The 23913-nt window shown below is 40.7% G+C and overlaps 1 protein-coding gene across 20 annotated transcripts in view; it reads right to left on the bottom strand.

Moving 5' to 3' along the window:
• The window catches only part of ADGRL2 (adhesion G protein-coupled receptor L2), a 399589-nt gene that overhangs the window by 127934 nt on the left and 247742 nt on the right, over positions 1 to 23913 (bottom strand). For all 20 annotated transcript variants that reach the window (XM_074832365.1, XM_074832367.1, XM_074832366.1 and 17 more), the window contains one exon: positions 192 to 364. In XM_074832365.1, coding sequence (XP_074688466.1) covers positions 192 to 264 — 73 coding nt within the window. In that variant the 5' untranslated portion in view covers positions 265 to 364. The remainder of the gene's footprint in view (positions 1 to 191; positions 365 to 23913) is intronic.

Below are 23913 nucleotides of genomic sequence, written 5' to 3'. Positions count from 1 at the left end.
AAAACCAAAAAAATATATTTTCACCTTTCATTAAAAAAAGAGACAATTTGAGTCTCATAAATTAAACCTAGAACATGCTACAGATACTTTTAGTTTGACATCCTAAAACTTAAAAGTCATCTAACAGAAATTAATTGTATAGACCATTCGTCTCATTTGCAAACTCAAGTAAAAAATAAACTAAAGCTTACCTTCAGTACACTGCAGGAAGCTGATAATGAGCAGAAACCAAAAACTTTGCATTCTGCAGCCAGAAGACACCATTATTGATCCCTGTAAGAATTTTCTTTGTATTCCTTAATGAATCCAGTTATAAAAGCCCAGCATCATCGAAACCAGTGGTCTGCATTATTCATCTTCATACCTGGAGAAGCAGAGGATTTGGAAGAAAAGGAGAAAAAAATCCATCAATAGCTGAACACCAATAATTTGGAATACCAAATTTTACTTGACATGAAGACAGAAATTTTTAATAAAAACTGACAGTACACCTGTACTGTAGCTGGGAATTTGGCAGGTTTGTGGGATGTTATCTCTCAAGGTCAGTGATCATTAAACAGAATGCCAAACAATTATACATGTTGAAGTTGAAAGTATGAATGTTATTGATGTACTTGCACTAAGACACACAGAAAAAAACAGATAACATTTTTTCTGAATGTAAGAAACCGGATTTGCAGATGACTAGGCTAAGCTTTTCCCACTCCCTAAATCTGACACTACCTGCATTTCTCTACCTCAAAGTACAACAATAAAATTAAATCTAGGATACTGCCATATTTCTTAGGGATTTGAAACATGGAGTGGCAGAGTACAACAGAACAACATCACTCAACAGTAAAGCTCTGCAGGTCTCCTCACTGTCACGGCTCCGGCACTCCCTTTGTGCTACACATAGATCACTCCTTGGATGAGAAGCAGTAACAGCAACTTTGCCAACAAAATACTCTCTTTGGTAAGGAAGTCTCTTCATATGACTCTACAGTTTGCCGTATTTCTACCAAATAAACACCTTCAGAGAAAAGGGAATTAAACATAATGGATGAGACTCTCCTGTCCTTAGCTTCTGACAAGATTTGTCTCCAACTGAGAAATATGAACCGAACTGCTCCTGTAAACGATGTAGCAGAGGAAGAATTCTTAAAGCTATCATTTGCATTTGAAAAATATAATTCGAGTGATAGAGTGCAGTAGCTGTGATAGAAGATTTGACAGCAGAGTGCTCCCTTCCGCTAATGACTTCATTCTCTCACCAGCCAACTGAGTAACTATATACATTCTCTTCCATATCACTGTGTGAAGCTAGATCATGCTTCAGCCCCAACTATTAGAGTTTGAGTAGCTATAGAAAAATTAACATCCATATAAAACCAAATTCTTTTTAACTACAAAGCTGGCTCTATATATTACACATAGGTGAAACAACTCCAGAAGAATGACTCTCTGAACATTGAGGCAATTATAGACCCAAAGAGCTGTGTCTGGTGCCACGCTGGCTTGGCCTCTCCAAGACCAACGGACAGGACTGCACGGATGTTGTCTGAGACAGCTGAAATTAACGTTACTTTAAGAACATGTAAGGATAACTATGTAAAAATTTAAGTGGCAGGATGCAAGGGCCACTTATGAGTCTTATGAGTATTGGAGCATGTTGAGGGCTTTAAAAATACATTTACCCTCTTGGCAAGGAGAACTGGAAGGGATGAAGAACACAAAATGCCAAAGAAATTCCATGAACTGTAGATCACTTTCAGAAGTAGAAAGTGTAACTCCTTTTATATTAGTCAATGTTAATATTAATCAATGATAAGTTTGTTCCCTGAGCACACAGACAGCAACAAGACTGACACTCACTTTTTTCCCCAGGAGAGAAAGACAGGAATTAACAGAAAACATTATGGAACAATTTCTCTGGCTCTCAATGAAGGCAATGTGACTGTGGCAGAACAGGAGATTATTAAATAGCCAAGCAGGCTTCTTTACTTGTCTCCTTTTTAAGAGGAGTGATGCCACTTCAGTGTAGGCATCCCTCTCACACAACACAAGCGTGCTTGTGATTTCTCACATGGAAATGAAAGAGAACCAACATCTGAAGCCGACTGATTTTATGTTTATTTATACATAAAAACAAACCCTTTTTCCAATTTCCAACTACAGACAAGTGCTCTTCAATCACAAGCGCTTTTATCTGCACATATTTCAACAAAGAGCATGCAATAGTGAACAGAATGCTTCAGTGCAGGACAGCCAGAGCGTGGCTCTCCCTGGCACAGACCCATGTGCCCAGAGGTAAAAGATGTGCCCTCAATTTCGATGGTGATACACCAGCTGCTACAGGACAACCCACAGGCAGTTATGAAGAGACAGTCATATTGTATCTCTAGATCTTTCACATTGGGCCGAGAGTGTTTTGCAACTAAAAAGAAAAAATAATCTAAAAATCCACAAAGGATGCACTGCATTCAGCTGAAATTACAATTGCAAAGGAGCTCCTGCTGAGTAAAGAATAAAAAATTGCCACCATGATATATCCAAAAAAAACCCTGGAGATAGTTCAGCTAAAAGCTTGGGAAGAGATTGGATTAATTTTTTACCTGTAGCACCCAAAGGAAAAATCATAGAACTATTTCACAGACACTACAGACTAATCAGCATAATTTCAGTAAGCAATCAGAATAATCCAAGAGAATAGATGAGGAACAATAATGGCTAAAAGTGAAATTAAGTCAGCCTTCTGATTGCTCCCAGTCTGTCCAGAAGATTTTGACTTCCTGAGACTCAAGTTTTATCATGATTTCCACAATATATCACTGCACACCCAGATTTTGAGACATCTTCCTTCATCTTCAAGTGGATAGTGACATACCTGGGCTATATCATCCTTAAACTCATTGCTTCCTTGTGGGCTTTTTTGAACTGGGGGGGGTGGGGAGAAGGGTTGTGTTAAAATCAAAAACAATAATCAAAGCACCACTTGCGGTACCCAAAGTCTCTCTAGGAAATAGGTGCAAAATTTATGGCACAGACCTTTTTTTTTTTTTTTTTTTTTTAAATTGAGTGTTTCTGAGCTTGTAATCCGATTTAGTAAACTGACTTATTTTAACTATTTTAATAAGAAACCACAGTTTCTGGAAGGATATTGATGGTTTTGGGATATCAAAACCAGCAGAAACTATTCAATTAAGAATAAATGCAACGTATTTTAAGGACAAATTTAAGTGCTTTGTGCAATATATTGTTCTCTCTAGATTGCTGTAGCCTACAGACATAGAATTTAACTCAGTGTGCTGCTGCAAAAAGAATTCAAAATAAACTAACCAGCCCCTATCAGATTATCAGTAACACATGTTTTTCTAAAAAAAAAGCAAGAAAAAAATTAAGCAGTGTTTGAAAACTGATGCAACAGGGTTTGGGTTTGCTTCTTTTCTTTCAACTAAAAATTAACAGCTTCACAGCGAACAATTTTTAATGCAACCTATATATTTGAGAAACTCTATGTGGCTCCAAGTAAAAGAACGATGCAGTTCTAAAACAACTATTCATCAGCATAACAAAAGCTAATCCTGAAAAAGATACCCAGACATGAGCTGGAGCCAGAGAGCACTCCAGCTAGAGACACTGTTGTCAGCCCAGTCCCTCTGACCATCCATCAGCGATACGGAGACTGTCAGTGGCATCTCACAACAACAACAAATCCCAAACCAAACAAGCAGGACCAGGAAAAGACATATTAAGTTACTTCTTTGTAAACAGAAAAAGGAGACCACAGTGAGCGGCTGTCCTGCACAAATAACTTATTTCCCCTCAGACTTTAATAAACCTTTTCTCTGGATCACTGACTGCTTTGGCTTGTGGGCGGGACAGAGAGAAACTCCCCAGAGCAAAAGGTTGCTTGAATTTCAGAGTGCAATAAAAGCTGCCCAGAAAATTTCAGTTGTAACTTAAATCCCTACCTCTGGGCCATACTGCAGTCTCCCACAGGAAAAAAAACCAACCCTCTGCTGGAAACAGGAGTGGTTCAACTTGTTAAGTTTCTTCACATATGTGCTGCTAAAGAAGACTAGATCAGTAATGGAAATGTTAATGTTCAAACCTGTACACTGCAAAGGTATTGGGCAGCTCTTCATACTGTATTCATAAGCTGTGCTCCAAGTCCCGAGTATCTTTGTGCCCCTGCCTCGCTTCCTTGTTCTTCTGTACTTCAGAAACTTCTTACACACAGAACACGACCGCTGCAGAATACGTGCCACTGTTGGCCACCCCTCTCCCTGCAACATGGCTCGAGAACACCCCAGAGATAAGAGAAAGCTGCTCCAAACATGCTCCTTGAAATACTTTCATCTTTGGAGAGAAAGACCTCTAAAGGACTAAGGCATCCCAACTCTACTCTGTTTAACCTTCCCAAGGTTTTATTTTCAAAAGCCAAAAAAAGGGTCTTTTAAGAGCTTCTGGACAACTAACACAGCACGCTCAAGAGCTGCCTTTTCCCTCCTGTTCCATCCAGCTTTTCAGGCAATTAAGACAGAGGGGAATGCAGAGATATTTCCAGCTAAGCCAGGATGTTTTTCTTTAGCTGAAAGTCTTTCAGACTAATGCTGATATATTTTACAATATAGTGCTTAATTTTCCAAATCATCTTAGAAACACTGTGAAGCATTTGCAACCTCAGTCAAGCTTTAACATTCCTATTACAGAAATAAAATTTACACTAGCTTTGCAGATGATGAGGCACAGAGAGGTAAAGAACACCAGCTATAGCTGCACAGCTCGTACGTGCCGAGGAACTAGCAGGACCCAGGCAGTCCTCCTTATAAATCCTGTATGACCTACCTTGCCACACATGCAGCACCCCCACTGCCTTTCATAACCCAGTTTATGAAACTAAGTAATTCTGTAATATATCTGAGACACTCTGCAGAGGAAAGGAGGGGGAAGAGGAGGCAAGGGTGAGTAGATATATATTCATACAATATAATAGACTACTTAGTCTCCTGAGAAATCATGTGTCCACGTGCTTTCCCATCATGAGGCTTTCCCAATTTTTAAAAAGTTAAACTTCCTATAATCTGTAACATAAGAATTTAATTAGTGCAGTGTGATTAGCAAAACTGTCTAAGCCACATTAGTAAAATACTAGAATGAGACTAATACTTTTTACGATCCAAGAGCTAGTTTTATACATATCTGCAATGAGACCCAGCTCTAGTTTTGAACACTGAATATATCTTCAGATGCATTCCTCAGTCTTCAATACGGTTATTCAAAAATTGACTTACATTAGTAACTTTGCATTAGTGTTACACTACCAGATCGTAGAAAATCTTCAAAGTTATGAGATCTTACCAAAAAAACTGAAGACAATCAAGACCCCATGCTGATTTAGTTAGCATCCTTCTACTATTTATGGTAAACAATCAACGCTTGATCTGTTCCAATTAAACAAGTTGCATATTGCAAGAAGAAAGGAAAGGCTAACTCTGCTCTGTCTAAAATTGGTTAACAAAGACTTACTTTCCATTAAAAGTAATTCAATGCTTAAAATGTACCAGAGAGTCTTATCTTCAATTCTGTATTCAACAGCCCATATTAATTGTCACCTTGAACACTGGATTTCTAACCCAAAACATCTCTTCCTAAGTTGCATGGAAGGAATACAGTATCAGGATAGGGAATAATACAGTAAGAACAAGACTTGACCAAGGTCATCCAACCTGGCAACAAAAAAAATTACTTCAATGCATTCAGCTGCGTTGTGCTCTGGAGTGATATACCCATGCCTGAGGAACACCTGAAATAGTGTGCAATAAATGTGTACTGTAAATTGAGAATGACCACAGAAATGCCTACTCCACACCAGCTTGGGTTCCCACCTCATCAGTGCAGCAGATCATTCAAAATATCAAATCTACCTATTTCAAGCCTTGACACCACAGAGTGCAGTGACACTACTTTAACAGTGCAACATCACAATTTAGTCCATCAGTCCACAGCAGCTCGGTGGTCTACTGCAATCATTCACAGAGAAAATAAATAGGATTTGAGAGGAAAAGACGAAGGTTTTCCTTCCTCATCAGCACTCCAGTTCAGCTTGGCCTCATTCTTGTGTTTTACAGACACGTTACATGGCGCTCCATTCCCGACAAGCCAGCTTTGCCCCTTCTTGTTAACACAGGATAAAGCCTGGACACTCTAGGGAGTTTTCATTCAATAAGCCAGCAAAGTAAACCTTTGCTAGCGCTAATAAGAATGGCTTTTTTTGGCTCCAGGCACTCTCCTTTTGCCAAGTCTGAATTTCTCTTTTTGCCTTTGCTAAATGCTCAGAATCAAAAAGCAGCAGGGGGTGTGTGGAGGGGTGTCTCACTCAATCCTCATTGCAAATTCCCTGTATTTCACCTGAATCGACACCATGCCGCTACATCAGACCACCTCCACTCAAACAGTGCAGGTAAAACCTTTCTAACACTTCTGCCCTCTGTGTGACTACATCTTCCTGGGGTCTCAAAGATAAATCCCCAGCATCCAGAAAGGGGGGAGGGAAAGGGATGCTGTAAGTCAATTACAACCGTTATCGGCTGTAATATCTTAGTGTCATGCTGAGCATGTTAAATATGCTGATCACTTTGGACACCAGAGGCACAGTCTAAAGCTGTTTGCCATTCTCTTCATTAAACTGCAAAACAAATAGCTCTCATTTTCAAACCTACGTAGGACGGATTTTATGAACATCAAAAATAAACAAGAAAATAATGAATAGCTATAAAAAACACCGAGAACCGTATGACAAACCAAAAGAAGCAATCACAACAGTTGAAGAAAATTCAAAGGCTTTTCAAACTTCTCACAGAAGAGAAATCCTCAAAATAATCTATTTATATTAGAAGATATCATTCCTTTCCCTTGGAAAAAAAAAAAAAAAAATCACTAGACTAACATCAACCAAAGACACTGCAGTCTTGTAAGACAGTAAACTGTTTGTTGACAGCCTTGACAAGGCTTTGCAAAGGCCCGTATTTCTCAAAGCTGTTATGCCACTTAGCTGATCTCTTTTTTTTCCTCCCATCCAGTGTTTTTCACAGCCGAGAACTTGTTTGAAGTGGAAGTAGACTGAAAAACAAAACAAACAGAACTAAGTCCTGGGACTGTGGTCAAACATGTCCGTACCTGTGCAGCAACGTGGTGTTTCTCTAGCTGTCTGCAAGGATTTCAACGCACCCGATCTGCTTTATAACCGCTCATCACCGGACTTAAGCAGGAGAATGAGTACAGATATGCCTTTCACAGCAGACACACCGAAGTAAGACCACCTCATTAGACCAGAATAGAGCCACCAGCAAATACCCACGAGCTACTAACTTCCAAAATTAAATCAAGTTACAGGCAAAAGCAGACAAGAACATATTTTTACCTGTGGTGGTTTGACCTTGGCTAAATGCCAGGTACCCACCAAGTCGCTCTATCACTTCCCCCCCCTTCCCCTTTTTTTCTCAATAGGGCAAAGAAGGGAAAGAAAATAAGATAGGAAAACAAAACAACCCTTGTGGGTAAAACAACAGCAGTTTTAATATAAGCAAAGCGAAGCAAAGGTCCGCGCGCGGAAGCAAAAAAAAGAAAACAGATTTATTCTCTACTTCCCATTAACAGGCGATGTCAGGCCTTCTCAGGAAGCAGGGCTCTGATATGCGTAGCGGTTGCCTCGGAGGACCAAGGGTGACCCCACCCCCTTCCTCCTTTCTCCCAGCTTTATACTGAGCAGACGTCATATGGTATGGAATATCCCTTTGGTCAGTTCGGGTCAGCTGTCCTGGTTGTGTCCCCTCCCAAGATCTTGCCCACCCCGTCCCACTGTGGGGGGGGGAAATGTCAGAAAGAGCCTTGGTGCTGTGTAAGCACTACTCAGCAGTAGCCACAACACCAGTGTGCTATCAACACCCTGCCAGCTCCCAGCATAAAACACAGCACCATGAGGGCTGCTACAGGGGAAAACCAATTCTGGCTCAGCCAGACCCGATACAGTCTCCACCCCTTATTCCATACCATTTACGTCATGCCCAGGTCCCACATAACACTCATTTATTCATTCCGTAAGCTTTCTTCACTCCTCTAGATGTTCAGTGACTTGGCTGCCATCTGTCAAGGTGGATGTTCAGGACAGGAGCAGTATGTTTGACTGTTGGACTCCAGCACCGGCTAGGTTTGGGTCATCATCGCATGTATCTGGTTCACTCTTCGTCGTTCCTACTTCCTCCATCACTTCCTGCAACATACAACTCAGCTCACAGATTATTTCCCCCCCAAGGTTAAATCTCCTTGAGGCACACACTGAGTAGCCCCATTCTCCCGCATTACCCACCAAGTACATCCAGGTCCCTGAGCAAAAACAATCCCACGAGTGGGCTTGCCTTTTCCCAAGGGAGGAGCAATCCATACTGCCTTCCCCAGCCATTTCCCTGTGTGTACTACAGGGACCTTATCTCCTCCCACAGTATGAAGGGGTTTTGTTTGGGCAGGACCAGGACGGTTAACAGATCCTCTGGTATTAATTAGCCAAGTGGCTTCTGCTAAATTTATATCCCAGTGTTTCCATCCCCCATTGTCCAATGCTCTCAACATAGTCTTCAACAGTCCATTGTATCTTTCAATCTTTCCAGACGCTTGTGGGTAATAAGGGATGTGATACACCCACTCAATGCCATGTTTCTTTGCCCAGGAGTTTATGAGATTATTTCGAAAATGGGTTCCATTGTCTGATTCGATTCTTTCAGGAGTACCATGTCGCCATAAAATTTGCCTTTCAAGACCTAAGATGGTATTTCGGGCAGTGGCATGATTTACAGGGTACGTCTCAAGCCAACCAGTAGTTGCTTCCACCATAGTGAGTATGTAGCGCTTGCCTTGGCGTGTTCGTGGCAATGGTCCAATATAGTCAATTTGCCAGGCCTCACCATATCGAAAACTCAGCCATCGCCCTCTGTTCCAGGGAGACTTTACTCGTGTGGCTCGCTTGATTGCAGCACATGTTTCGCATTCATGAGTGACCTGTGAGATGGCCTCCATGGTCAGGTCCACCCCTCGATCACGAGCCCATCTGTACGTTGCATCTCTCCCGAGATGCCCGGATGTTTCATGGGCCCATCGAGCTACAAATAGCTCACCCTTGCGCTCCCAGTCCAGGTCCAGCTGAGCTACTTCAATTTTAGCAGCCTTGTCTACTTGCTCATTGTTTTGATGTTCTTCGGTGGCACGGCTTTTGGGCACGTGGGCATCTACATGACGTACCTTTAGAGCCACGTTTTCCACTCGGGCAGCGATGTCCTGCCACAGTGCAGCAGCCCAGATGGGTTTACCTCTGCGCTGCCAATTGGTCTTCTTCCACTCCTGTAGCCACCCCCACAGAGCATTAGCCACCATCCAGGAGTCAGTGTAGAGATACAGTACTGGCCACTTTTCTCGTTCAGCAATCTTTAGGGCTAGTTGGATCGCTTTTACTTCTGCAAACTGACTTGACTCGCCCTCTCCTTCAGTGGCCTCAACGACTTGTCTTGTGGGGCTCCACACAGCAGCTTTCCACTTTCGATGGTTTCCTACCACACGACAGGATCCATCAGTAAACAAAGCATACCGCCTTTCATCTTCTGGTAATTCGTTATATGGTGGTGCTTCTTGGGCACGAGCCACCTCCTCAGGCAGTGCTCCAAAATCTCTACCTTCTGGCCAGTCCATGATCTCTTCCAGGATTCCTGGACGGTTGGGTTTTCCCAGTCGAGCTCGTTGCGTGATTAACGCTACCCATTTACTCCAGGTAGCACTGGTTGCATGGTGTGTAGAAGGGATGTTTCCTTTGAACATCCAATGTAGTACAGGCAATCGCGGTGCCAAGAGGAGCTGTGCTTCTGTACCAACAACTTCGGAAGCGGCTCGAATCCCCTCATATGCTGCCAGAATCTCCTTTTCAGTTGGAGTGTAGTGGGCTTCTGATCCTCGATATCCCCGGCTCCAAAATCCTAATGGTCGACCCCGAGTTTCACCTGCTACCTTCTGCCAGAGGCTCCATGTGAGGCCATGCTCCCCAGTTGATGTGTAAAGTACATTTTGCACATCTGGTCCTGTCCGAACAGGCCCAAGAGCTACCGCCCGAGCTATCTCCTGTTTGATGTGCTCAAAGGCTTGTTGTTGCTCAAGACCCCACTCAAAATTGTTTTTCTTTCGGGTTACTTGATAGAGAGGGCTCACCAGCTGACTGTAACCTGGAATGTGCATCCTCCAAAATCCCACAAGTCCTAAGAAAGCTTGTGTTTCCTTCTTGTTGGTCGGTGGAGCCATAGCTGCTATCTTGTTGACAACCTCCATAGGCACATGGCGGCGTCCATCTTGCCATTTTATTCCCAAGAACTGAATCTCCTGTGCTGGTCCCTTGACCTTGCTTTTCTTTATGGCAAACCCAGCTCTCAGAAGAATCTCAATTACTTTTTGTCCTTTCTTGAACACTTCTTCTGCCTTGTTGCCCCACACAATGATGTCATCGATGTACTGTAGATGTTCAGGGGCATCACCCTTTTCCAGTGCAGTTTGAATTAGTCCATGACAAATAGTGGGGCTGTGCTTCCACCCCTGGGGTAGTCGATTCCAGGTATATTGGACACCCCTCCACGTGAAAGCAAACTGTGGCCTGCACTCTTCTGCCAAAGGAATTGAAAAGAATGCATTGGCGATGTCGATTGTGGCGTACCACTTGGCTGCCTTTGACTCTAGCTCATACTGGAGCTCTAACATATCTGGTACAGCAGCACTCAGTGGTGGCGTCACTTCGTTCAGGCCACGATAGTCTACTGTCAACCTCCACCCTCCGTCAGACTTTCGCACTGGCCATATTGGGCTATTAAAAGGCGAATGTGTCTTACTGATGACACCTTGGGTCTCCAGTTGACGGATCAGTTCTTGGATGGGAGCCAGAGAGTCTCGGTTCGTGCGATACTGCCGTCGGTGCACGGTCCTCATGGCAATTGGCACCTGTTGTTCTTTAACTCGCAACAGTCCTACAACAAAAGGATCTCCTGAGAGGCCAGGCAGATTAGACAACTGTTTGACCTTCTCTGTGTTCACACTGGCCACACCAAAAGCCCATCGGTATCCTTTTGGGTCTTTGAAATACCCCCTCTTGAGGTAGTCAATGCCCAAGATACAAGGGGCTTCTGGGCCAGTTACAATGGGATGTTTTTCCCACTTATCCCCGGTCAAGCTAACCTCGGCCTCCAGTACTGACAGTTCTTGACATCCGCCTGTCACTCCTGAGATCCAGATAGGTTCTGCCCCTCTATAACTTGATGGCATTAATGTACACTGTGCCCCGGTATCGATTAAAGCCTGGTACTTCTGTGGATTTGATGTGCCAGGCCATCGAATCCACACTGTCCAATACACCCGATCATCCCTTTCCTCCTCCTGGCTGGAGGCAGGGGCCCTCTATTCCTGTTCTTGGTCAGAGTATTCACTGTCTGACCCTTGCTGTGCCAGGCCGGAAACTCCTTCATCAGGGCCAAGGGAGGTGATCTCATTCTTCCTGTATCTGGGAGATCGCTGATTACTTTCTTGCGGTTTCACGCCAGCTACATTAACAACCTTCTTGGATGTTGTCTTCTTGGCAGGGGTCTTTCCTCGCAATTCATGTACACGAGCTTCCAATTTGAAGGTGGGTTGACCATCCCACTTCCTCATGTCCTCCCCCTGGTCACGCAGGAAGAACCAAAGTTCGCCACGTGTCATGCGCCTAGGTTTCCCTTTCCCTCTGACTGGGGTGGAAGAGAACCGATTTCTTGGGGTGCTCCTGACATCTAAGGCACTCGCCCGTAGAGATGAGGAGGTTCCAAGACTCTCTTCAAAGTTCTGAAGCCAGGAAGAGACTGCCTCCACAGTTGGCGTACATCTTAATCCTTCTCCCATATCCATTTCTGGATAGTACATCGCAGCCAAGCCCGCAGAATACGAGGATGGTGCACCTTTAATCACCTTCCTCCACATGGCCCGTGTGCACAGGACATCCTCTGGATTTTTAGGGGCTTCATCATTATTTGGATCACTATAGATGACTTCCAGCACTGCTAGTTCTCTCAGGTACTGGACACCTTCATCCGCAGTAGCCCACTTCCCTGGGGAGTTATCCGTAAGATCTTCCTTGAAAGGATATCTTGCTTTAACACTTGAAAGGAGCCGTCTCCACAGACTGCAAATTCCTGTTTCTTTTCCAATTCCCCTTTCAATTCCTCGATCTCTAGCAAGGGAACCCAGCTGTTGGGCTTCCTTACCTTCCAGCTGCTGAGCATCAGCCCCATTATCCCAGCATCGAAGCAGCCAGGCAGCAATCCGCTCACCCGGCTGGCGGCTATAGTCTTTCCGCAGATCTCGCAGTTCTGATGATGTCAGGGACCGGGTAGTTTCTGCCTCCTGTTTGAGTTCTGTTATTCCCTCTTCTGACCCCTTTGCTGAAGGACCCGCTTCTTCCTCCTCTTTTTCGTCCCTTATTAATCGAGGGTATGGACCTGTTGTTCTCCTTGTCCACTGTTTCTTTTTTACTACTGGGGCAATCTCTGCTGTTATTGTTTTTGTTTGAGTTCCCGTTTCCACCACAGTCCTTTGAGAACACTGAACTGCAGCTCGATAAGCATAGGCCAGGCCCCAGTACAGCGCTAGGAGTTGCTGATTTTCATCAGGATAGACAAGGCACCCTTCTATCAGGTGTTGTGTCAGTTTTGCGGGGTTGCTTGCCTGTTCAGGGGTAAGATCCCAGGCTACAGGAGGTGATAACCGTCCTAGGAATCTGCCCAAATCCTTCCACTCCCCCTGCCACCCAGGGACAGGCCGCCTCAGGGCACATTTTGGTATTCTCTCACCCAAAATTTGCTTTCTCTTACACCAAAAACCTAACGAGCTCCACACAGCCCACAATAGGCGAATAGCATTAATGAACAGTATCAAAGAGCTAACATAAGGATTAATAAGTACTTCGGGAGCTTGCAGAATAAAACCACTCATGATGTTCCCAATTTCTTCCAGCATGTTCCCGAGCTTAGCAAAATAAAGATAAGCAGAGCAATAAACAAACCCGTGACCAGCACAAGAGCTTGTCGCTTACTAACTGCTATAGCTATAGCACAATTAATATAAAACTGCCGTTGTCCCGCCCCACGTTGGGCGCCAAAATAGACTGTGGTGGTTTGACCTTGGCTAAATGCCAGGTACCCACCAAGTCGCTCTATCACTTCCCCCCCCTTCCCCTTTTTTTCTCAATAGGGCAAAGAAGGGAAAGAAAATAAGATAGGAAAACAAAACAACCCTTGTGGGTAAAACAACAGCAGTTTTAATATAAGCAAAGCGAAGCAAAGGTCCGCGCGCGGAAGCAAAAAAAAAGAAAACAGATTTATTCTCTACTTCCCATTAACAGGCGATGTCAGGCCTTCTCAGGAAGCAGGGCTCTGATATGCGTAGCGGTTGCCTCGGAGGACCAAGGGTGACCCCACCCCCTTCCTCCTTTCTCCCAGCTTTATACTGAGCAGACGTCATATGGTATGGAATATCCCTTTGGTCAGTTCGGGTCAGCTGTCCTGGTTGTGTCCCCTCCCAAGATCTTGCCCACCCCGTCCCACTGTGGGGGGGGGAAATGTCAGAAAGAGCCTTGGTGCTGTGTAAGCACTACTCAGCAGTAGCCACAACACCAGTGTGCTATCAACACCCTGCCAGCTCCCAGCATAAAACACAGCACCATGAGGGCTGCTACAGGGGAAAACCAATTCTGGCTCAGCCAGACCCGATACATTACCCATGCATTTACAGCATTTTTACCCATGCTATAACTGGGTTAATGGGGGCTGTGTAGCCCCAATACACTGGACCTGCAACCAAACCACGGTTGAGGATGGCTGTGCTGCAGCCTTGGCATCTGGCATTCATGCACAAACCTCCCTTTGGTAGCACCAATCCCCTGGAAACTGCTGCATTGAAGACTTCTTTTCTAGGCATGCGACAAGGCATGTTATCAAAAAGATTCATGAAGGTGCTGTTCCAGCATCCATTTTAAAGCATCCCCTTTTCTATCAGTTGTATTTAAGATCAATGTATGTTGTCTGTATTCAGTATAAATTATATGGTTCAAGTTTCATGAACAAGCTTGTGTAGGCAGCAAAGTCACTTCAGATTATTTTTTTTAAATTCTATCAAAAACCTTTGTTGTTACCAGAGAAATACCAACTCTTTAAAGAGTAACTGAAATATATTTATCATTTTTAAAGAATCAGAAGCAGGAGGCACATACATATACATAGAATGCACTGGGTGTAATTTGTGGCATATCTTTTGCTTAGAGAGGAATACGGTTCTAATGTTAACATCTGTGAGACCATGGCCTAATCATTGTGCAGTGAAATATGAAACAAAATCAATGGTGGCACATAAGATGTAATCTCTACTGTGTTTGACTCACTGCACTGAATCCTTGACTCATAAATCATTGTTACTAGCCATTCAGTGAATCAATATTCAGATTCCCCCTTGGTCTATACATATGACCACTAAATGAAATAATAATGACCAAAATCTGTCATATATTAGGTTATCAATATTACCAAAAGGGATTTCTTGGGAGTAATGAGATAATCTAGGATAAAATACATCAGATAAGCATGCAAAGAACTGTGAAAAACCTCTGACTAAATATAGAGAGCAGGAGAAAGGTATTTTTAAATACTTCTACTTCCATCATATCCTCAAGTACTAAAATTTACCATAGCATCACAATAGTGCATTTCATGAAAGACCATTTCAATAATGCATGCTTTTAATTATGTTTTAAAACATGCTGTACTTAAGTATTTTTCTTTTTCTTCTTTCAAATAGCACCTTCTTAAGTTATTACTAGTTTTGTTTCTTTTCTCTGATGCACAATTAATATTACAGTGATCAGAAAGTAGTATTTTCTTACCAGCAGCCTGATAGTCAGGAGCTTCAGAAGACCATAGTTTAGTTCCACTAAAAACCACCACCACCAAACAAACTTCTAAGAGTAATTCCATAAAGCTGTATTTTCCAAACCATTCACAAACCATTCAGTTATTAAAAGACAGTGGATTATGCCTTGCAGAGAAACCTGAGAAGTGCGCTGTGCTACTATCCCATACTTGGCCATGAGCCACATCAAAATTTGCAATTTTGACAACAGAAGAAGGGAAGAAATGATGGAGACCTCAAATATGTCACCCTTGAAAGAATAATCAACTAAGAATGATCTTTAACTACTTTCTAAGCACACAAGAGATTCTCCAGGCAAGTATGACTTACAGGTAGAAACTTCACTGAAATTACATAACCCTTTGGAGGACTTCAGTGTGTATATTAAGCACAAAAAAAGAAGCACACATTGACAGAGAGACATCTTTCAGGTTCACCAATTTTACATACCAGTAGTACTTAGAAGTAGAAGGCTGAAAACTCAAAAATCATTACATAAAAATCATCAAACTCTGTTTTTCTTCCCTCATAATTGATTTTTCTCATATACACATTCATGGTGAAAATAAGAACTCAAGGGTGAGAAGCCATATACGACAGTACTGCAGAGACAGCACTAACTCTCTTCCTTGCACCTACACACAAATATACGGCCAAATTACGTAACTACTGCTCGCACATCATCAAGAATGTGCAAAACATACGCAATAAATATGGCAAATAAATATTCAGTATCTACTCAGAAAGGGCCCGATTCTTCAACAAAACAAAGAATTCATTTATGTTACTAGATGATGTGCTCTGTAAAGATGTACAAGTTACCTAGGCATCTAATGATGCAACTATAGTTAAGAGTATTTTCTTGTACAATTTAATAAGCAATGAACATTCAGGTGACTATTCTTAACTGTGCAAGGCAGCTGAATGACTACCAGTCATTCATCAGAGCTGCATCACTCCTTTAACTGCGGTGAACTGTGGGCTTTCTTATTTATTCAAACTATAATAGAAAAATAGAAAACTATTTCAGTTCATTTTTTATTCCTTTTGTAGACAGGCTAAGTCAGAAAACTGCAATAATTACATTTGGAGAAGTCATGAGCAAAAAGAGCTCTCGTAATTGTAAACTGAACAGAAAGGCTCCTTCTACTTGCATATACCCCTATTTAAAACTCTCCTCCCTAGCATCCTACATAGTATTTTTTCTCCCTTGGGGGTAGGAGGAGAAAGAGAAAAAGAAAAGAAAAAAAAAAAGATGTATTGTAGAAACAGTGAAGGCCTTTTCCATGCGCTGTGAAAAGGGAAGTGTGAAGCGGTATCTTCTAACTTTTAAACAAAATGGAATATGTGTTATCTCCAGCACTGTTACGCCAGCCATAGTGAGCACTTGAGGACAAAGTATCCCTAAACGGCTTTCATTCAAAGAATTTTAAAAAAGAATTAATACTTTTTAAAGTATTGAAAAGAATGAACTCTTTTCACTGGAGTGACTGAAAACATTATATTTCCCATAATCTATTTTAAATCATCCATACAGCACAGATGAAATTTAAGATACATTTTGAACACTTTTTTTTAGCAGCAACATGACCTCTGATATTCCGTGGTTTCACCAAGAAGACCAAGAATTCTGTGTCATGCATTTACAATTTCTTTTAAATAATATAGGTCTTGGTAGCTCAATGTGACAATGACACTGCTACTTTGGAACAAATCGTATTTTTCTTTAATTAGGTTACATTATGATTTTAAATTATAATTTATTTAGCCTTTCACAATTACAAATACTTAATGGCTTTTACTGTGTATTCTTTCAGTAGAAATTAAAGAGAAATATTTTTTTATAAAAAAACCTGCTCTTCATATGTTCTGCTGCAGTTCATGAAATGTATGTGCAACTAAAAAGAAAAAAGTAAGTCTACATTTGTCTATCAACAATATTTATAAGTGAACAGAGTGGAAAGATTACAAAATTTTAATAAGAACATTATATTATAGTAGCAATAATCTAGGTGTTTTACTGGGAAGTGAAGTGGATTACTGTAAATGAAATTTTAAATGTCCTTTCCATTTTATAGATAATACAAAATGACTCTTTTCATGTCTCCAGCGATAAGGATACATGTGCCACACATTTAAATAGTGCCTTCACCCTATCCAACCCTGCTCATGAATTAATAATTCAGTGACATTAATACAAGAAGATAAATGATAAAGAGGTTACCGCACAAGGGCCAACGGTACACATATACTTCTTTTAGAACAGCTAATACCTCTCTGCCAATTACAGTTAGAACTTTTTAACAGTTTTCAATGGCATTTTTACAATCTAAATAGCAGCTTATGCACACACAATTTCACACAACTCAAGCTTAATAAATCTCCTGCTGCTACCAAACAATCATTCTGGGGGATTAAAGTGCAACATCTGCTAACATTAATAAGCATTTTACACAGCAATATGTATAAAAGCAGTTGCTATCAGTCTTCTGAAAAAGCTTCTAGACCAGTTTGGCATAAATTATACCTTTATCGTTCAACTGTTAACTTTAGCTTACGGCAACAATAAGGTAGCTATATTGTTATATAGCGGGGAAAAAACAACGAAATTATATACTGAGTGCAATTATCATTTGTAGTGGAACAATCTTTGAAAAACTTGAAAAACAAACAAAAAATGTAGGTATGCAAAGAATTTCAGGTAAGAACCTGGTAAAGTCCCACAGTTTCAATACTTAAAAGAAACTGAAGCTACCAATCTGTTTGCAAGAGACAATTTCTCTCCTAATACCAACTACAGCCTTTTAATCCACCTTGGCCTTTTTTAATTTTTATTTTTATGTCTACTAAAGCAGTATCTACTGTGAAAGAATGCGTGCCTTTCCAAGGCATAAAATAAATATCAAGGGTTTTATTTAATTAGGAATTCCAGCATACATTTTTAGGTAGAATTTGGCAAATGAGCGTCCTTTGGAGTCGAGAGACATGTAACATCAGCTTGAGCCAAGAACACAGTTGGCAAGCACGGCACAAACTTTTACGTGCAGCCCTGCCAACGCAACTCAAGCCCTGCAGTTCAGCCGTGGACAGCCGAATGCCAGAGCCTGCCAATCACCCCTTCTCTGTAGTGAATAAAACAAACAAAGTAATATTCTAGCTGGTCTTACCATATTACTGTAAAGCAGTTTTTAAAATGATTTTAAAAAAATGGAGAAGTATTTCAGACTCTAACTTCATATACTCGACAATCTTAGTAAACGGAAAAGAATCAATAGTCACCTTTGCAATAATAGATATTATAACTCTTGTAACACCTTTGTATAGCGCTCCAAGATAATTTTCTTGTGTGGATACATGGGGGCCAGTATCTGCAAGCTCATTTCTTTCTTTTATGCAAAAAGAAATTTGTATAAAAATTATCCAGAGATAAAAGAGAACAGAAAACAGGATTAAATAAATATGTAGAAAATACTTAATCTATTTTTTTAATTAGCAATTAATTCCCCCTGATTTTTCCATTATTAATTACTTAAAAATTATTGTTTTAACCTTTTTTTAAAGTCAAAACATTGCTTTAAAAATTACTGTTATCCCATTCTCCTGACATCGCCTACATTCTTATTTGACATGTTATAAGAGAGATGAAGAAAATCAAAGCAATAAGATAATAAAAGATTCCAGCAATGCCAGTGCTTGATAGTAACTAACACTCAGGACCTTTTGATGCTATCAGGCTTTAAAGTACCCAGAATTAGGGCTGAAGCCAGGCTTGGCCAAGAAAAAAACCACTCATTTAAGGACAGAAGGAAAAAGCTTAAAACAAAAGGTAAGTACATTCAGTATGTACTTTTTCCTCAGACTGATGGCTTCTTTAGGCTGAAGTCTGCACCTGCAATTCCCATACATATTTCAAAGACTGGAATCACTGTCACGGGAGGAAACACATGGGGATTAAGAACCCAGATGCCTCAGTGCCACAAAGTCTTTTTTAAATACATCTTGAATTTTAGATTACCATTTTAAAATAAAATTTGTTGAAGTTACTGTGTGCTGCCTGTAAAAACACAGCTTTATATTAAGGTGACAAATTCTTCTTTTCTTTTAGAATAGAAAAACATGATATTGGCACATGACTTTGTTTTCAGGCTATTCCTCCACCCGCACTCTAATTCTCACATCAGACATCCCCTGCCATGTGCTAGCCTTACATGTTCTTGAAGATTTACTGCTGCTGTAGTAGTCTCATGGCTATTTCAAATCCAGGTCACAACTTTCCACAATTACTTAGATTAACATCTGCAATTTAATCTATTTTAATACAAGAATTCAACAGCGCTGAGACAAAACCGAGGTGACTCTTTTGCTCAAAGATGAGTGAATATTAAATATGAAATTTAACAGGTTTTAATCATAACAGTTTGTAAACAGTGTAATACATATGTCTGCCCTAATTTAGTAAGATGGAATTCTCACATAACACTCATCAAACTGAGCACAAAAAAATTGTTCTGGCATTTCACTAAATTAAAATCTTCAGTCCCCACAGCAAGAATGCACAAATTTAGATTTTATTAATACCTTAAATCAAACTCGCTTTTATGAAAGGCAATTTACAAGTTATCTTCTCTTGTGATAGCGAAGAACAGAACGGGGTCTTAAACATATTTTTACAGACACTTTGATGATAGTCTAACCTTTTGGTCTGACTGCTATTTTTAACAAAAATAGCATTTTCTTTGAAATCCAGCAAACTCCTGTTTTCATGAAAATAGTTTTAAGCCTTCAGTGACAGTGTCTGACAGCTCAACAGATAGATGGTAAATTTAAGAGAAGTTGTGCCTGTTTAGAAAATGTATGCCGTTTTACCAGCTTCTCATTCAGCAATATGAAAAACCTCAAATTTAATCTAGATCACCGTATTTCACAGCTCACCCAAAGTTATCATATTGTGCAAAACCTTCACACTCACAAAACCATGCAGGTTATACACATGCTCAACAAGCCACCTTGATTTAATTGCTGCTCTATAATGTTTTAAATTTCTAACACTAAACAACACTATCAAGCCTTCTGCATTGCAGGCACTTCTGTATAGATTACAAATCAGATGCACAATGAAATCATCATCATCAGGTAGACTTCCCCGTACCGCCAGTTACTCACCCGAAATCAGTGAAAGTCACACCGTGGGGCCAGAAAAAAAGAAAAAGGAAAAAAAAAAAGCCAAGGGAGCAGGCAGAGCTGGAAGATGGCATCCTCCCAGCTAGTTTCAAGTACAGTGGAAGTGGGAAAGCCCTTGGGTAGGGCGTAGAAGGAAAGCAAGCAGATGGAAAAGGGAAGGCCTAAGGAAAGATGCAGCAGTGCAGGCAGGCTCGCCCTGCCGTGCCATGGGTGGATGTGTCGGGAAGGCTGTGCAAAATAAAGAGGCAATTGAAGGAGCAGAGGAGGACTGACAATGAAAGAATGCAAGCCAACAGGGAACAGAAAACATGCAGCACAGTACAGAAAAGGGAAGGACTTACTAGTATAAAATATCTGAGTGTAATATGATTTCCTTCAAGTGGACTGCCAGCATGTAAGATCAGTTGCCACACTCTCATAACCCAATGTACAAGACTTATTTCTGTCCGGGACACAAACACAAACTACACTAACTGCAACTATTTACTTTTTAATACATATGAAAAGCACACCGATCCACATCAGAAGCCATGAATCTGTTTGAAGAATGAGTCAAAGCAGTAATAAACGTGAAGACAGAGAAAGATAATGTTGGCACTAAATGTTATGAGACGGGCCAGCATGCACATGCAGTAAGATGCACGTCTGCCTGTGTACCTGCATAAAATTATTTAGAAACATTTGCTGTTCTGCAAGTAATCATATTCTATAAATGACTGATAATTTCACGGTCCACAATAATAATAATTTTTAAAAGCTTAAAAAAAGCTGACCACAATTTCAACACATCTACTGCACATTCTGGGCATTTTTTTTTTTTGTTTAAAAATCAAGTCCAGAAGAGGTTGCGACAGTAATAAATGTACAGTTTATTTACGGGTCACCATTGGGCTGACCTAAGATTTTATTTTTGGAAGAAGAGAAATAGAAAGACAGGAGGATGAATAACACAGACAAAAATGGAAAGGAAAAAAAAAACCAACCCAACATAAAGGCCCATCTTCTCAGATACGTAAGAAGTGACAGACAGAGGTATGACAGAATACTTCACCTAACACTGCCTGGCTATCAACATACTCTCTAGATGTTACTTAGTTTTATTTTAATATCTTTTCAGTCAAAAGGTGATTTGATGTTTTTGACCTAAAAATAGCAGCTTTATAGATCTTCTAAAAATAAAAATATCTAACCCACGATTACTATGGTGTACAATACAAGAAGAGCTTGCAGCAAGCACAGTGTAAGATTTCAACAGCCAGACATTTCACCCCAATGATTTCTGGTCACCAAAATAAAAAACAAATTCACTGTTACAGTACTATTTTATGACAATTAGGTAAATACCACTTTTTAGCTTTTCCACGGTGTTGTTATTTACTAACTAGAACATGTACGTGTACAGTCCAGCTGGCTGAGAGCAGAAAGAAGGAAACCAGGCTCTTCCTAGCTGGCAGCAACCTTCGTCTGTGACTCTGGACAAGCATCTCTTCTGATCTGCCTCACAATTTTATCACATGATAAACTGGACACTTTGTGCTTTTGAGTAAGTACCGTGTTAATAAATATCCAGACATGTATGTACTCAACCATACACACATTCATGAGCAGACATTCATTTACTATGTTCAACTTCGTTCAAAAATATTTCTAAAAAGCACAGTCTCTAAGAATAGCTTAAAATAGCTAAGAAAAAAATATATTCAGCTAAATATTTTCAAATATTTAAGTACAGTACTAAATGTTGCATTCCTTTCTAGGAAGTTATTTATGTTGCAATGACCACTAATAGCTCTAACTTCCCAAAAGCAGGCACCAATTGCTTCAACATTTACAAAGCATCAATTTCTTAAAACCTGGACTTACACAAAAGTCCATTTCCCACTTATCATTTTGAGCCCCATTCAATAAGCCGTAATTACAATTTCTTTTTCATATCGTTATTCTATTACAGGTACTGGGATATAATTCGCTAAACTGACATTGAATGGGCTGTGGTATGAGAGGAAGAGTACCACTGTCCTTCTACTAAGGACCAAAACATCAATAATTCAAGCTGATTGGGAAACACTATTCAACAAGACGATTAATTTTTAAGAATGTGGTGGGGATAGTAACAAACATCACAGAACAATTCCAAGAATCATCAACAAAGCTTACAAATATGAAGACTTTGAAATTAATAAATCTACATCTCTTCTTGTTCCAGGTTAAAAACCCTGGACTCTAGGAACCACAATCTGGAATCCAGCCAGCAAGGCTATGAGCATTGCCAGCGACCCAGGCTGCTGCACAGAGGTACTCTGCTGCTCCAACTATGCGCTAGAGTACTTTGTGCCATATACTGTGCTGCGCTGCTTAATAAGGTTTCTCAACACAACTGTAAGGGTTTTTTGACCTTAAAGCTATTCTGTTGTAGGTTCCCACTCCTGAAGTAAGCATTTAGTGAAACTGAATGTCAGTGAGCATACCTGAGAACACACCAATTTAAAAAAAAAAAAAAAAGAGAATAACCTACCATGCAAAAATTAAAAACGCAAAATACAACTATCCTCTAAGGTGGCTCCATTTCCTACACATTCATAAAACTGCATGGACTCCAGACACACCATCAGTCAGGACGCTCCTGCATGCTTCCCAGGGCCCTCGCACAGTTCACCTGCAGCCCTGGACAGGGAGTGTGGTCAAAGACTCCCCCAGCCCCAGCGCTTGCATGTGCCCTGTCCGAGAAGAGAGATAAGCAAATCGGTGTTTCTCATGGAGCACAGGATGAACCTTTCTGTTCATAAGTGCTCTTATGGTTTCCATAGTGAATGTCATTTACATGAAGGCATTATAAAGGTTCCCACATGAAAATGCATCTCTGGCATAATTACATTCTTTCAAGTTACTTTTCCTCCCACTTGCTATAGTTCTTAGGTGAAAGGAAAATATTGACAAAAACGGGACATGAAGGGGACATAAGATAACCACAGACTGAAAAACACAAAACCACCAAGCCATTTACAACTCTTTTTTTTAAAACTTTAACTCTTCATTGCTACTGGGCAGCCTGAGATCAACTACACAGGCTAAAATACTCTTTAATTTATAGCCTAAGGGTTCTTCCATGTTTAAGAGGAAGGCGCATGTAAAGAAATACAATATCTTTCTCAACCTGTCTGTTCTTTGAAATGTCTTCATTAAAATGGAGATTTTGACTTTTTGACTGTGAATAACTGAAAAAGGACAAACCTGGTTTCCAAGGATCTTCATCAGCAGACAGCACACACAACACTCCTGTCTTTTGTCTCACAACAATCACACTTTTATATCACAAGCAATTTTTGAGGGGGAAGGGCAGATGGCACTACCTCCAGTTCACGACGATTAGCTAAATTAGTCCTAATTACACCTTTGTTTTATTATAAAGCAACTGAAAGAATCTAGCCACGAATTTCAGTCTGCATGACAGAGAGAATCCTACTTTCCCAGACCTGAGTGGCAGCCATGACAAAGACCACCACTGCATGCAGGATGACAACAGTTACATATCAGACCATGATAGCAGAGAGCTTCAAATCACAAGCCTACAGCAAAAAAGGTGCTCCTTTTTTTTTTTTATTTTGGATGGAAACATCTTGTACATATTGGCATTCACAGTTCTTCACTAACACTGCAGTAAAAACACAACTTGTTCAACGGTCAGATGGACTTGAGTGTATTTTAGAGCACAATACCGGGAGCTACTTCTTTATACCA

The sequence above is a fragment of the Strix aluco genome, chromosome 8 (assembly GCF_031877795.1).
Source record: "Strix aluco isolate bStrAlu1 chromosome 8, bStrAlu1.hap1, whole genome shotgun sequence".
NCBI classification, from domain to species: domain Eukaryota; kingdom Metazoa; phylum Chordata; class Aves; order Strigiformes; family Strigidae; genus Strix; species Strix aluco.
The sequence above is the reverse complement of the archived record's forward strand: the minus strand, read 5'-3'. Positions and strand labels throughout refer to the sequence as shown.